The following is a 12,563-nucleotide window of genomic DNA, read 5'->3' as shown; positions in this document are numbered from 1 at the left end:
CCTTCTCAGCCCCCGTCGTCACGGGACTACAACTTCCGGCGGGCGGCGCGTGGTGGCGCAGGGCGGCATGTCGGCGTTGAGTTGGGGCCGCGGCGCAGTTGGGGTTGGCAGGGCGCTGCGGCGGTCGTCGAGCCGCCCCCGAGCCTCGGCGGAGGAAGGTAACGCCGGGGAGGCCTGGAAGCCCGCTGCGACGGCCCGCTTCTGCTGCGCGGCGGTGACCCACCACCTTCACCTTCCCCCGCGGAGGCCACAGGCACTTAGACCTTTGACCCCGGTTAGGGCTCGGGGCTTTTGATCCTGGAACTCTCGGTGCCTTTAGTTCAGAACTCCGAACTCTGGGTCCGCGCCCCGACTTTGTGTGCGGTCCCCTCCCACCTTTGGCCTGGCGTCCTTCCAGGCCGAGGCTCGTGGGGACTGTGCACCGAGTTTACAGTCGGTCGGTCGGTGCCGAGGATCGAACCCAGCAGCGCGGAGCTACTCGGGCACTCCACCGCCGGACCACACCCCAGCCCTGTGTTGTATTTTATTTAGAGACAGGGTCACTGAGTTGCTTAGCACCTCGCCATTGCTGAGGCTGGCTTTGAACTCCGCGATCCTCCCGCCTCAGCCTCCCCAGCTGCTGGGATTACAGGCGTGCACCGCGCCCAGTTTCCCCAGTCTTTTTTTAAAATATTTAAAGACAGGGTCTTGTTAAATTGCTTAGGGCCTTGCCAAGTGGCTCAGGCTGGCTTTGAGCTCACGATCCTCCTGCCTCAACCTTCCAAGCTGCTTGGTTTACAACTGCGCTTGGCACCCTTTACCCCTTGATTCTGTGGTTTCTGTCCATTGAGATTCCTGGGACCCTTCAACCTCTCTCCTCTCTCCCCAGGGACCCTCGATGGCTTCTGGGGCCCCAGAAGGAGCTCATCAGCCAGCCCCTGTGAGCAGGATCGCAGGAAAGACTGGGGCCATGTAGAACTGTTGGAGGGTGAGCTGGGACCCTGACATGGGGGCTGAAATCCCTTCCTCACAGAACCCCCTGTTGGCCACTCTCCTGGGGTCTCCCCTGGCTCCCAGTGACCCCCCAAAAGAGGAAACAGGCTCCACAGTATGCAGAGCAGCCCTCAAGGCTCATGCTGTATGCTGGGGTAACTGGTCCCCAGGGGCAGCGGAGTCAGTGCCCACATTATGGGTGGTGCTGGTTTAGCAGAGCCCCCCACATGGCCTGCCAGGCCTCAGTCTGTGCTGAGCCAGCTCTGGGAGCACCCCAGAATCTCACCAGGGGCTCCCACTTCCAGGGGGACAATTCAAGCCACAAATCACCCTGGGGCGGTGCCTAGCACCACACATGGCTTAGTGTGAGCTGGGACAGGAACCCTGGGCTGCCATGTTGGCTTTTTGGGGTTGGGTGATGGGATGGATCTGGCAGGGTGCCCAGGCCACTGCCCTTCTGTTCTCTTCTGGTCCACCTTCCATCCACGTCCTGCAGGCAGCAGGAGGGGAAGGGAGCCTGTGAAAAGAACTTTGTCATGGCAGAATAGTCTAGCTTGCAAACGTAAGGACAGGTACTGTGACCCTCCATGTGGAACAGCAACCCTTCCTCTCTTAGCTGTCTAGTTACTTTATTTTATTTTCATTTTTTGGATCTGAGGGTTGAACCCAGGGGTGCTTAACCACTGAGCCACATCCCTAGCCCATTTTATTTTTCATTTTGAGACTTGATCTCAGTTGCTGAGGCTGGCTTTGAACTTGTGATCCTTCTGTCAACCCCACACTGTGGGCGATGGACCCTCCTCCTGCTGAGGCCATACTCCTGCCTCAGGGCTTTTTCATCTGCGGTTTTCCTATCCCAGTGCCTCTTACCTCCCATTCTCAGCCCAGCTGCTGCTTTAGGAGGCATGTGCACCCACGTCCCGCCATCTCCCTCCCTCAGCTTGTCCCAGCCATGCACACTCCACAGTGGCTCCTGAGTCTGAGAGCACTCCAAACGCTGAAATCATGCTGGTTTTCCATTTTACTTCAACACGTCTGCACCAGGCCCTTGCCATGTGCTGCCGCAGCTGTGTATCTGCGTGCAGGGACTCTGATCTGATTCTCTGCTGAGGCACCTGAGGCAGGGGACAGACCTGGTTGGTCCTTGATATTTACAAATGGATCCACGCACTTATAAACTCATTGGTAACCCCAAACCAGTCCAGGGTCACAAGAGGCAGGTCATGTAGTGTGCCCACCCCCAGCTGAGGTGGAGGACGTAATGGCCCCCACTGAAAATGAGGCCTTTTTGTGGTCTGTTTGGTGCCCTGTGGTGTGTGCTCTTTTTGGTGGTGGTCTTGCTGTTTAGAGTGGTCCTGGGCACAGAGCTGCGATGGGCAGTCCGTGAGTTAGAGAAGTGAGGTCTCTAAACAAATCTGTAGAGCAGAGTTATGGGTGGTCAGGTAATAGAAATGTGGCCAGAGCAACTTGGCCTGTGTCCTCCCTGGGAGCAGTGGCTCAGTGTTTGCTATCCACGTTCAGAGCCACTGCCTGGTTAGGGCCAGCACAGACATGGGGAGTTGAGTGCATGAGGCAGGAAGCACAGAAGGCTGTGGTCGCCAGGCAGTGGGCATGATGGGATGGGCAGTTCGGGGTCAAGGCCACTGTGTTCCAGGCCGAGTTTGGGAGGTTCTGGGGAGAGGTGATGTGGGTGGCAGCCAGGGAAGCTGGACAGTCGAGCATATCCCCCGAATGGAGGCCTCGGGTGCCCTGCCCGTTGCAGTCCCGTAAGGATATGGTGAGCTGGGCACTAAATGGGGGTCCTCTCTGCCCCACAGTGTTGGAGGCTCGGGTGAGGCAGCTACAGGCAGAGAGCGTGTCGGAGGTATCCGTGAAGAGAGTAGAGGTGGCTCAACTCTCAAAAGGTGAATGCCAGCCACCCAGGAAGGCGCAGGTGCAGCCCTGCGGCCGCTGGGCCGAAAAGCTGAATAAGGAGCAGAGGACCATGCAGAAGCGCAAGCAGCGGCTGCAGGTGAAACTGCAGGCGCATGCCCAGCAGCTGGTCAACAAGCTGCAACCCCGTCCACTGCGTGTGGAGCCCCGGCTCATGAGTGGGCAGCTGTCCAGCTTCCTGCAGCACAAGGCACAGGAGAGCCCCTGGGAGGAACAGCTGGCCCAGGTGCTGCAGGAAGCCCCTCAGAAACTCCTCCACAAGAAGCAGGCCCCGTTGGACAAGGAGGGAGAGGCACAGCTCTCCGGCCAGCAACAGAAGCTCCTGGCGTTCTTGGAGTGCTGTCTGGTCAGTGGCCACCTGCCCCTCGCCCACCACGTGTTGGTCAGTCACCACAGCAGGCCCCGGATGCAGAAGCTTCTCACACTCCCCATGTACAACACCGTCATGCTTGGCTGGGCACGCAAGGTGAGGGGGTCCCTGCACAGGGGACAAGGGCTCCCCAGGGGACCTCACTGGTCAGGATGGAAACTTAGGTCCCAAGTGGGGGCATGACCTCCTTTGGATTCCAGTCTTTGGCTTTTAGCTCAAGTTCAAGTGCTTGCCTTGTGCACTGACTTGGGCCTTTCAAACACAGAGCACGGTCTCTGCCGAGGCCCTGAAAGTGACTGAGCACCGAGAGGGAGGCTTCTGTGCCCACTGAGCTCTGGCGGGTCTGCCTGGGCCTGGCGGTGGGCCACAGAGCCAGTCTCTGGGTGGCGCCTGGTGCCCGCTCTTGTGGGGGTGAGGCTGGGTGGCGGGGTGAGGCTGGGTGGCACGGTGAGGCCTCCTCAGCGTAGGTGCTGTGGCTGGTGGCCTTCTGGGAGAGGCTCTGCTGCTCCCCATCTTGTCCTTCTCGCGGTAGTTCTCAGCCCCGTGGTGGCTTTGGCTGTGGCTGGGGGGTGTTGCCACAGACCTCTTCGGGGTAGGTCCCAGCTGTGTCCCACTGCGGAAGCTGTCCTCCAAGGGTGGTGGTGGAGCCGGTCTTGACCCTGAGGGGAGGGAGGAAATCGGTTGTCCTGTCGGGGCGGGCCTGCCAGGGAATCTGGTGTGTGCCTCATCCTGACGCGTCGAGAGTAGCATCTGGAAGCCCTGGCGGGCGCTGTGTCCCAGGCCTGCGTGCCTAGGCGTGGGCGCTTGGCTGCGCAGCGTGCTGAGCCTGTGGCTGCTGTTCCCCTTCGGAGTCACGAGTTGTTTGGTCCCTCGAGGAGCCCCATGAAGCAGGCTTCTCGTCATCAGCCCTTGGGCGAGCGCCACGGGACTCCTGTAAGGAAGTCTCATGAACTTGGTGGCTTAGAACAAAAGGAATCCAGCTCTCCCAGTGCTGGGGCCCAGAGGTGAGATCAGGGGTGCACCAGGCTGTGCTGCCTCCAGGGGTCTGCCCCTCGGTCAGTGGCTGGCAGTCCGTGGTGTCACATCCTGTGTGCCCTTTCCTAAGTTAGGTCCCTCTGTGCAGGACAGCCTCCTGGTCTTAGGTGGTTCACTTGCCAAGAGTCTCGTTTCCAGTCAGCCCTCCTTCCCAGGTTCTGGGTGAACGTGGGTGAACGTGGGTGTCCGGGGCAGCAGTGATGTGTGCCGCGTACTTTGTGTTTCCCTTGCTCCCTAGTGATTGCTGTTGCTGGGTGGCCACCAGGGACGGTACCGCGGTTTCCAGGATCTGAGTCCCGCTGCCCTGCCTGCTCCCTGGGTGGCTCACAGCCTGCCACCTCCCCTCGCAGGGCCTCATCAGTAGATGGGGAAGGAGCCTCCCCAGACTCTGGGAGGTGGGGTCTGCTCTGGGCTGCACACTCCCGAGTGTGTTGAGGGCGGGGGTGAGAAGATACTTGAAATTTCATGAGGGGTGATTTCACAATGAAAGGGGTACAAGCCAGGTGCCGGGACCTGGGCCGTGGTCCTGCTGCCTGGGAGGGCAAGGCGGGGTGGCCTGGACCAGGAGTTAAGACGGGCTGGGGCAGCACAGTGAGACCCTCTCAAAAGAAACAAGGGGCAGAATAGACCCATCTGGACCAGCACCACTGAGGACTTCCGTGGTGTTGGGGGGTCCCTCGCCCGTCACCAGGATGCACTAGGTCGCTGAGTCCTCAGAACGTGGCCTGTATTACTGAAGAGCTGGGCGTTTACCAGATGACTGTGTGTGGCTGGGGACTGTCACATTGGGCAGCCCGCTTGGTCCTTCTGATGACCACCCACAGGTCAGAGCAGCAGCACCTGGTAAAATGGGAAGCCGCTGGGGACTTGTTCCCCTCTGGAAGGGTCTGAGTGGCATTCCTAGGTAGGCAGAGCATCAGGGAGCGTTAAGAGAAACTGGAACACTCCCGGGACGGACAGAAGTGCCTGTGCGTCTGTGGGCTGCTGAGGCAGTGCCCCAGGGAAGCCGCAGGGCCACAGGTCAGTGGGTAGCACAGCCTTCCACCTTAGCAAGTGAGAAACAGCAGCTGCTGCCAGACCCAAAGCAGGAGGACCAAGGCAGTGACAAAGGTGGGGACAGAAGTAGGTGGCATGGAGGAGAGAGAGCATCAGCAGAGCCAGACGTCAGTCCTTTGGAAAGACCAAGGCTGGCCAGAGAAGGGGTCAGTGTTCAGCAGCCCTGAAATCAGTACATTTACACCCTTCAACTTCAAGGCTGCCCCGGGGACACGAACCCCCTGTGGTCCTCCCAGCTGGCTGCGACTTCTGGCCATCCTGCACCTCGAGCCCAGGCACAGCAGTGTGGGCGGGACCCATCTGTCCATCCAGCTGGTCACTGGGTCTGGTGGTGCAGCCCTCTCCTTAGTCATTGGCCACAGAGGAGGGGTCTTCAGGAAGCCAAGGGTCGGGAGGTAGGCATCCCGGGCCCTCACCCCCGCTTGGTGTGCCCAGGGCTCATTCAAGGAGCTGGTTTATGTGTTCTTCATGGTGAAAGATGCTGGCCTCACCCCAGACCTCCTGTCCTATGCGGCTGCCCTCCAGTGCATGGGGCGGCTGGACCAAGATACCAACACAGTCAAAAGGTAGGTAGGTGTTGGTGGGACGCAGAGGCCTCATGGGAGACTGGGCAGTGGCTGCAAGGTGCCCTCTGGGCTCCGGGGATGTGGGACTTGGCTGCCCCGTGTGGGTCAGCTGCCTGCTGTGTCTCACCCCCAGGTGTCTGGAACAGATGGCCCGGGATGGGCTGCAGCTGCAGCAGCTCTTTACAGAGGTGTCTCTGTCCAAGGAGGAGCGGGACGTGGTCCTGAAGGCTGTGGCCAAGGCTGAGCCCACAGTTAGCCCCCCGCCACAGCCCCCACCCCAGGTCAACACCTCTACGCTGCTCAAGGGTGTTTACACCAAGGTGAGCCCAGGGCTGGGGCCTGACAGCTAACAGCAGGCCACATGTGAGTGGACGTGGACCCAGGGTACTGGGGTAGCCTCAGTCCCCTTGATATCAGCCCTGTTTTGGCACCCACCACCACCTGCCTCTGGGAGCTGCCTGGCTGTCACTCTAGCTCCATCCCTCTGCTCCACAGAGGTTGAAAGAACCGGAGCTTGGAGGGACCTGGCCTGGCAGGGCTCAGGGGACCTTGACCTTGAGGGTGGCAGGCAGAAGGTGTGGGGGAGGACACACCATGAGAAGCAGGGGGCAGGGAGGTCACTGGGTATCGGAAGCTGCACCTACCCCTATTGGTCAGGAAATGCCATTTCAATGGGCATTTAAAAGCCTAGCCAGGCCTCACTCAGGCCCAGAGGAGGAGGGCTGTGTGGAGTCTCCATGTACGTGTGCCGGGTGTGCCTTCGTGGAGGTCTGACGCGTGCGCCACGCGTGCACCCTTAGCGGGATTCAGCTGGTGTTCTGCCTTGGCTCATGCAGCCTCCACCTCTGTCTAGAAGAGACAGAATGTTGGGAACATTTGTCACCCCTGAAGGAGACCTGTCCCCACAAGTCCATCCGGTCTCTGGACTCTGCTGTCCTGGACTCTCATGTCACTAGGTCACACGCTGTGGCCTTGTTTGTCTGGTTCTCACCGAGCACCAGGTCCTAGGTCCATCCACTGCAGCTGTGTCACCTCTCTCCTGCCCTGGCCAAAGACACTCGGGAGGGACCGTGTCGGTTCACCCACTTCTTGGCTGCTGTGGACCCTTCCTCGTGACTGCACACGTCTGTGGACGTGCTTTGGCTTCCTGGGGCTCTGGGTCTTAGTCACTGCTCTAAATGCAGCTATTTTGGGGTGGTCACACGTCCACACAGCTCCAGGCTTGTAGATTTGGTTCAGCTGGGGTTGTGCCAGGCGAGGGCCTCCTGGAAAGGCAAGGTAGGGTGTTGGCTGCTGGCCCGGCAGGGCCTGGCCCTCATGCTGTCTGTGCTCTGCAGGATGGCCCTGTGTCCTACCCGAAGCTTCACCTACCCCTGCAGACCCTGAAGGACCTCTTCCAGCAGCAGCTCCATGTGGAGCTGACCACCAGTGTCTACATCCAGTCTGTGGAGAAGGCCCCATCACTGACCAAGGAGATGCTGCAGGCGGTAAGGGTGTTGGGGCCTGTGTGCTCTGTCCCCTACCTGCCCTGTGGTGAGGGGTGTGAGTTGGGCCTGGGCCTCGGCTGCTGGGCAGAGTCCAGGGAGGCTCCCCTCTGGGCCTCCTCTATTGAAACCCCCTGCCTGCACAGCCAGGGTGAGGAGCCATTGAAGGTCTCCTGGCTGAGAGGCTGTCCCAACCCAGCCAAGCTCAGGGTCCTGCTGGCCCCTGCGGTGGTGATGATTGTGCCGTCCCCCTGCAGCGGAAGACCTTGAAGGCCCTGCGTGCACAGTGGGAGGCTGCTCTGCGCAGGGTGCTGCAGGAGACCAAGGCCAGTCTGGCCCACCAGGCGCATGAGGGCCGCCCCTCGCTCTTCCCTTTCCTGTGTCTGCTCAGCGAGCGGGAGCTGGTGCGGATGCTGCTGCAGGTGGGGGTTGCTCCAGGTGGGGTCGCTGGGGGGCAGCGTGGGCTCACAGCCACCTCCCCTATAGGTGGGCACTGCTCTGGGGCAGGGGTCGCTGGGGAGGGCGTGGGCTCACAGCTGCCCCCCCCAGGCCCTCTACGCACTGCCTGCCCAGGGCGAGTCGCTGGTGGTGGTGGCCAAGGACCTGGGCCTGCGGACCTTCAACAGGCACATGGTGCAGCAGAAGCGCCTCAACAACCAGGTGCAGGCGCTGGAGCAGCGGTACGCACAGTACCTGCACCTGCTGGCCTGTGACACCCAGGTGAGTCCCCGCGGGCCATCCCTGAGCCTGCTGCCCCAAATACATTTTTCCATCCATGAAATGGAGATGAGCCCCTCCCACCAGCTGGACAGACCAGGGCCCAGTGAGGCCCGACCCTACAGCCCAGCTCTCCCCAACCCCACAGGTGGCCTCACCCTGCCTACCTCGGCAGTACTGGGAGTCGCTGGGGCCGCCCGAGGCCCCACCACAGCAACCTTGGCCCTTGCCTGTGCTTATGCAGCTGGGCAAGCAGCTGGCCGAGATGCTGGTGCAGGCCGTCCACATGCCCCTCGGCCTCGCCGTGCCCCAGGGTTCCTGTAGGCCCATCCCTGTGCTGTACCATGTCTACTCCTTTCGCAGCTACCGCCAGGTGGGTGGTGCCCCTGGGCCCTGCAGACCTGCACCTGCCTCTGCCTGAGGAGGTGGAGCCAGAGGGAGCAGCCTGGGCGGTGCAGGGCCGGGGTCCTGGGGACCGCTGCAGGGTTGGGGACCTGGCTAGGGTCAGTAGCACTGTGTGCCGTGCAGAGCCTCCAGGGCAGTGGGGCATCTGGCTTGCAGGACCTGCTCACAGACACCAGATCAGCCTTGGGATCAGGCTGAGCCAGCAGCAGCTGACCAGGAGAGGCCCCTCAGTTGGGTCTGGGTCAACAGCAGGAAAGTGACATTTGTGACACTGAGGATCAGCCCTGACTACCTGCTTCTTTGCCCAGATTGGCATCCTGAAGCCACACCCCGCCTTCACACAGCTTCTGGTGGCCGCAGCGGACCCCACGCTGACCTTCGAGACAGTGGACGTGCCCATGCTGTGCCCCCCACTGCCCTGGACCTCGCCGCACACTGGCGCCTTCCTTCTGAGTCCTACCAAGCTGATGCGAGCAGTGGAGGGCACGACACAGCACCAGCGCCTGCTTGAGCGCTGCCCACCCACCAACCTGCATGGTGCCCTGGACACCCTCACCCAGCTGGGCAATTGTGCCTGGCGCGTCAACGGGCGTGTGCTGGACCTGGTGCTAGAGCTCTTTAGGGACAAGGGCTGCTCCCGCCTGGGTGTGCCGCCACCACCCTCAGAAGCACCCCGGCCTCGGGAAGGCCACCTACCCCGTGGTGCATCCCCTGCCCACAAGGCAGAGCTGCGACGGGAGCTGGCCGGCTGCCTGAAGGTGGCCCGCGAGATGCATAGCCTGCGTGTGGACGCGCTCTACCGCCTCTCGCTGGCTCAGCACCTGCGGCACCGCATCTTTTGGCTGCCCCACAACATGGACTTCCGGGGCCGCACCTACCCCTGCCCGCCCCATTTCAACCACCTGGGCAGTGACCTGGCGCGGGCCCTGCTGGAGTTTGCTGAGGGCCGCCCACTGGGCCCTCATGGCCTCACCTGGCTGAAGATCCACCTGGTCAACCTCACGGGGCTCCGGAAGAGGGACTCACTACAGGCCCGCCTGGCCTTCGCTGACCAGATGATGGATCACATACTGGACTCTGCTGACCAGCCCATGACGGTGAGGGGTTGCCCAGCACCACCACAGCCTCCTCGCTGTCCTCCGTCCCTAGCCCAAGCCTGCCCAACCTGGGTCTGACCTGAGTCTGGCCTGACCTCCTGCTCCTCTGTGCCCTGCAGGGTAGGAAGTGGTGGATGGAGTCTGAGGAGCCCTGGCAGACGCTGGCCTGCTGCATGGAAGTGGCGCAGGCTGTGCGGGCCCCAGACCCTGCTGCCTACATCTCCCACCTGCCCGTGCACCAGGTGAGTGATGGTGTGCCCCACTGGGGTGCACGTGGCCAGGGCCTAGTTCGGGGTGCTCCTCCCTGGCCTTGCAGAGTGAGGTTTTTGAGCAAGGTGCCCCGGGGCCAGCTGGCCTTGGTGTGTAGCTTCAGTCTCCTCCCTAGTGTGAAGGGGGTGACGACTGTCTCAGTGCTGGGACACTGAGGTCACACCAGGAGCTGTGCTCTCTGGGGGACCTGCATGTGTTGCTGGGGTCTCAGCTCACGGACGCCCCCTGCAGGATGGCTCCTGTAACGGTCTGCAGCATTACGCCGCCTTGGGCCGCGACAGCGTGGGTGCCGCCTCTGTCAACCTGCTGCCCTCAGACCTGCCACAGGATGTGTACAGTGGGGTGGCTGCACAGGTAGGTGCCTAGGCCCCTGGCACTGTCCCACCCAGGATCTTGGGTGCGGCAGGTCACTGACCTGTGAGCACCTGGGCCTGGCAGGCCACTGGGGGGGTGGAGGCTGGACTCTGGGGCTCTCAGGGGTGTTGGGGCCCCACAGTTCGTGGGCTGCCTGAGTGGTGCTTCTCTGTCCCTGCTGGCCCAGGTGGAGGTGTTCCGCAGGCAGGATGCTGCCCGGGGTGTGCGGGTGGCCCAGGTTCTCGAGGGCTTCATCAGCCGCAAAGTAGTGAAGCAGACGGTGATGACGGTGGTGTACGGGGTCACCCGCTATGGTGGGCGCCTGCAGATTGAGAAGCGCCTCCGGGAGCTGGACAGTTTCCCCCAGGTGTGCAGGCTGCCTGTGGACGGGCCCTCCCCACCCGGACCCAGGAGCCAGAGGCCTTGCTTTCCTCTGCCCCCCGGGTCTCCCCATCTGAGGGGTGAGGCAAGGTGACCACAGCCCGCTTTGCCCCCAGGAGTTCGTGTGGGACGCCTCCCACTACCTGGTGCGGCAAGTGTTCAGTAGCCTGCAGGAGATGTTCTCAAGCACTCGGGCCATCCAGGTGTGTCCCCGCGCCCCCCTGGCCAGCGCACATCCCTGAGGAGGTGCACTGGCCCTATCTGAGTGCCTGTGTCCCACAGCACTGGCTGACCGAGAGTGCCCGCCTCATCTCCCAGGCGGGCTGGGCAGTGGAGTGGGTCACACCCTTGGGCATCCCTGTCATCCAGCCCTATCACCATGACTCCAAGTTCCTGGTAGGTGGACTACCGCCTCCCTGCCCACTCCAGTCCGGCCTGGACTTGGACAGTACTCACAGCCCCTCCCCTGCAGGTCAAAGGTGGGCTCCAGAGCATCACCTGCAGCAGCAGTCGGGACACCAGCCAGTGAGAGGGAGCAGGAGGGTGCGGGTGGGGATGGCGGTGCCCGGGTGGGCTCTGGCCAGGGTCTGGCCCCTGACCCCACCCACTCCCCTGTCCTCCAGGAAGCCCAACACACTTAAGCAGAAGAATGGCTTCCCACCCAACTTCATCCACTCTCTGGACTCCACACACATGATGCTGACCGCGCTGCACTGCTACAGGTGGGCACAGGGGCTATACTGGCACAGCCTGTGGGACAGTGGGGTGCATGTCTGGGATGTGGCGAGGCATCCCTCAGGTCTTGTGGGGACAGGAGAAGCTGCTTCTGGGGGACCGTGGGCCACGCGGAAGGCAGGCAGAGGCCCAGGAGCAGGTGTGGACCGTCGTGCTACAGGGCCCCTGACATAAGGGGCCACGGAGACTGTGTCTCTACTCAGGTTACTATGTACACCGTGCGGCATGCCCGGTCCAGGGGGACAGGCCTCTGGTGGAGCCCAATCAAGTGGTGTCAGCCACCCCCAAAGGGACTGAGGATGGGCCATGTGGGGAAACACATCTTTCTGAGAAGCATCCCCACACCTGGAGGATGGCAGGGGTAGCTGGGCTGGCTTGCTAGGGAGGGCCATGGTGGGGTCAGGAGGAGAGGCTCCCCTGGAGGAGAGCAGTGGCTATGGGGTGTGGCAGGACTGGGCTCTGGGCTCTGGCCTGGCCCTGCTGGGCACCCTCCCCAGGAGCCCTCTACACTGTGCAGGAAGGGCCTGACCTTCGTCTCCGTCCACGACTGCTTCTGGACCCACGCAGCTGATGTCCCCGTCATGAATCAGGTGTGCCCCGTTCTAGTCCCCATGTGTCCCCACCCGCAGAGAGGATGGGGCCCAGGCCCTGGAACCTCACCCTCCATGTTGGGGCGGGCCCTCTGGCGGGGGCGGCCATGGGAGCCGCTGACGCCTGGCCCCACAGGTGTGCAGGGAGCAGTTTGTCAGGCTGCACAGCCAGCCCATCCTTCAGGACCTGTCCCAGTTCCTGGTGAAGCGCTTCTGCTCCAGCCCCAGGTGAGCCCCCGCCCCTTGAGCCCCCTCACCCCCAAGGCTGTCCAGCCTCACCCCACCCTGTCCTCAGCACCAGGCCTCAGAGTCTCTCCCAGCGCGTCCTGACCACCAAGCTGCTGGAGACGCTGCTGTCTGTGCCGAAGACGGGTACGTGGGGCGCCGCGGGGGCGGGCACGGGGGGGGGGGCTGAGACTCTGCCCCGCCAGGGCCTCATTCCCCTCCCTCTGCAGGGGCCTTCGACCTGGAGCAGGTGAAGCACTCCACCTACTTCTTCAGCTGACGCAGGCCCACCCTGCCGTTCCGGCACCTGTCTACAGTGTAAATAAAGCTTGTCACCACCCATGGGACCATCTGGGGACCAGTGCACCGCCAAG

The 12,563-nt window shown here is 62.3% G+C and overlaps 1 protein-coding gene across 2 annotated transcripts; it reads left to right on the top strand.

The window, feature by feature from the left end:
- On the top strand, window positions 1-12,536 carry Polrmt (RNA polymerase mitochondrial). 2 transcript variants are annotated; one of them, XM_078032085.1, is made up of 21 exons: window positions 1-158; window positions 869-967; window positions 2,790-3,370; window positions 5,801-5,931; window positions 6,065-6,251; window positions 7,269-7,418; window positions 7,673-7,837; window positions 7,965-8,135; window positions 8,281-8,505; window positions 8,846-9,634; window positions 9,754-9,876; window positions 10,136-10,258; window positions 10,446-10,625; window positions 10,756-10,842; window positions 10,922-11,035; window positions 11,112-11,164; window positions 11,263-11,361; window positions 11,892-11,964; window positions 12,101-12,192; window positions 12,260-12,336; window positions 12,420-12,536. In XM_078032085.1, the coding sequence occupies exons 1-21, from the start codon at window positions 68-70 to the stop codon at window positions 12,467-12,469; spliced, it is 3,660 nt and encodes a 1,219-aa protein (XP_077888211.1). In that variant the 5' UTR covers window positions 1-67; the 3' UTR covers window positions 12,470-12,536. The 2 variants fall into 2 exon arrangements, with proteins under 2 accessions (XP_077888211.1, XP_077888215.1); XM_078032089.1 differs by lacking the exon at window positions 8,281-8,505.
- Window positions 12,537-12,563: the final 27 nt, after the last annotated feature.

Source organism: Ictidomys tridecemlineatus, chromosome 2 (genome assembly GCF_052094955.1).
Source record: "Ictidomys tridecemlineatus isolate mIctTri1 chromosome 2, mIctTri1.hap1, whole genome shotgun sequence".
In the NCBI taxonomy this organism is placed as follows: domain Eukaryota; kingdom Metazoa; phylum Chordata; class Mammalia; order Rodentia; family Sciuridae; genus Ictidomys; species Ictidomys tridecemlineatus.
Note: the sequence above shows the minus strand (reverse complement) of the source record. Positions and strands in the feature narration are given on the sequence as shown.

What these genes read in the sequence shown, in the direction of transcription:
- Polrmt (XM_078032085.1), top strand. Translation starts at nt 68, where the DNA reads ATGTCGGCGTTGAGTTGGGGCCGCGGCGCAGTTGGGGTTGGCAGGGCG. An exon ending in CCTTTCGCAGCTACCGCCAG is followed by an intron (nt 8,506 to 8,845) that starts GTGGGTGGTGCC and finishes TTCTTTGCCCAG; the next exon opens with ATTGGCATCCTGAAGCCACA. An exon ending in AGCTGGACAGTTTCCCCCAG is followed by an intron (nt 10,626 to 10,755) that starts GTGTGCAGGCTG and finishes CTTTGCCCCCAG; the next exon opens with GAGTTCGTGTGGGACGCCTC.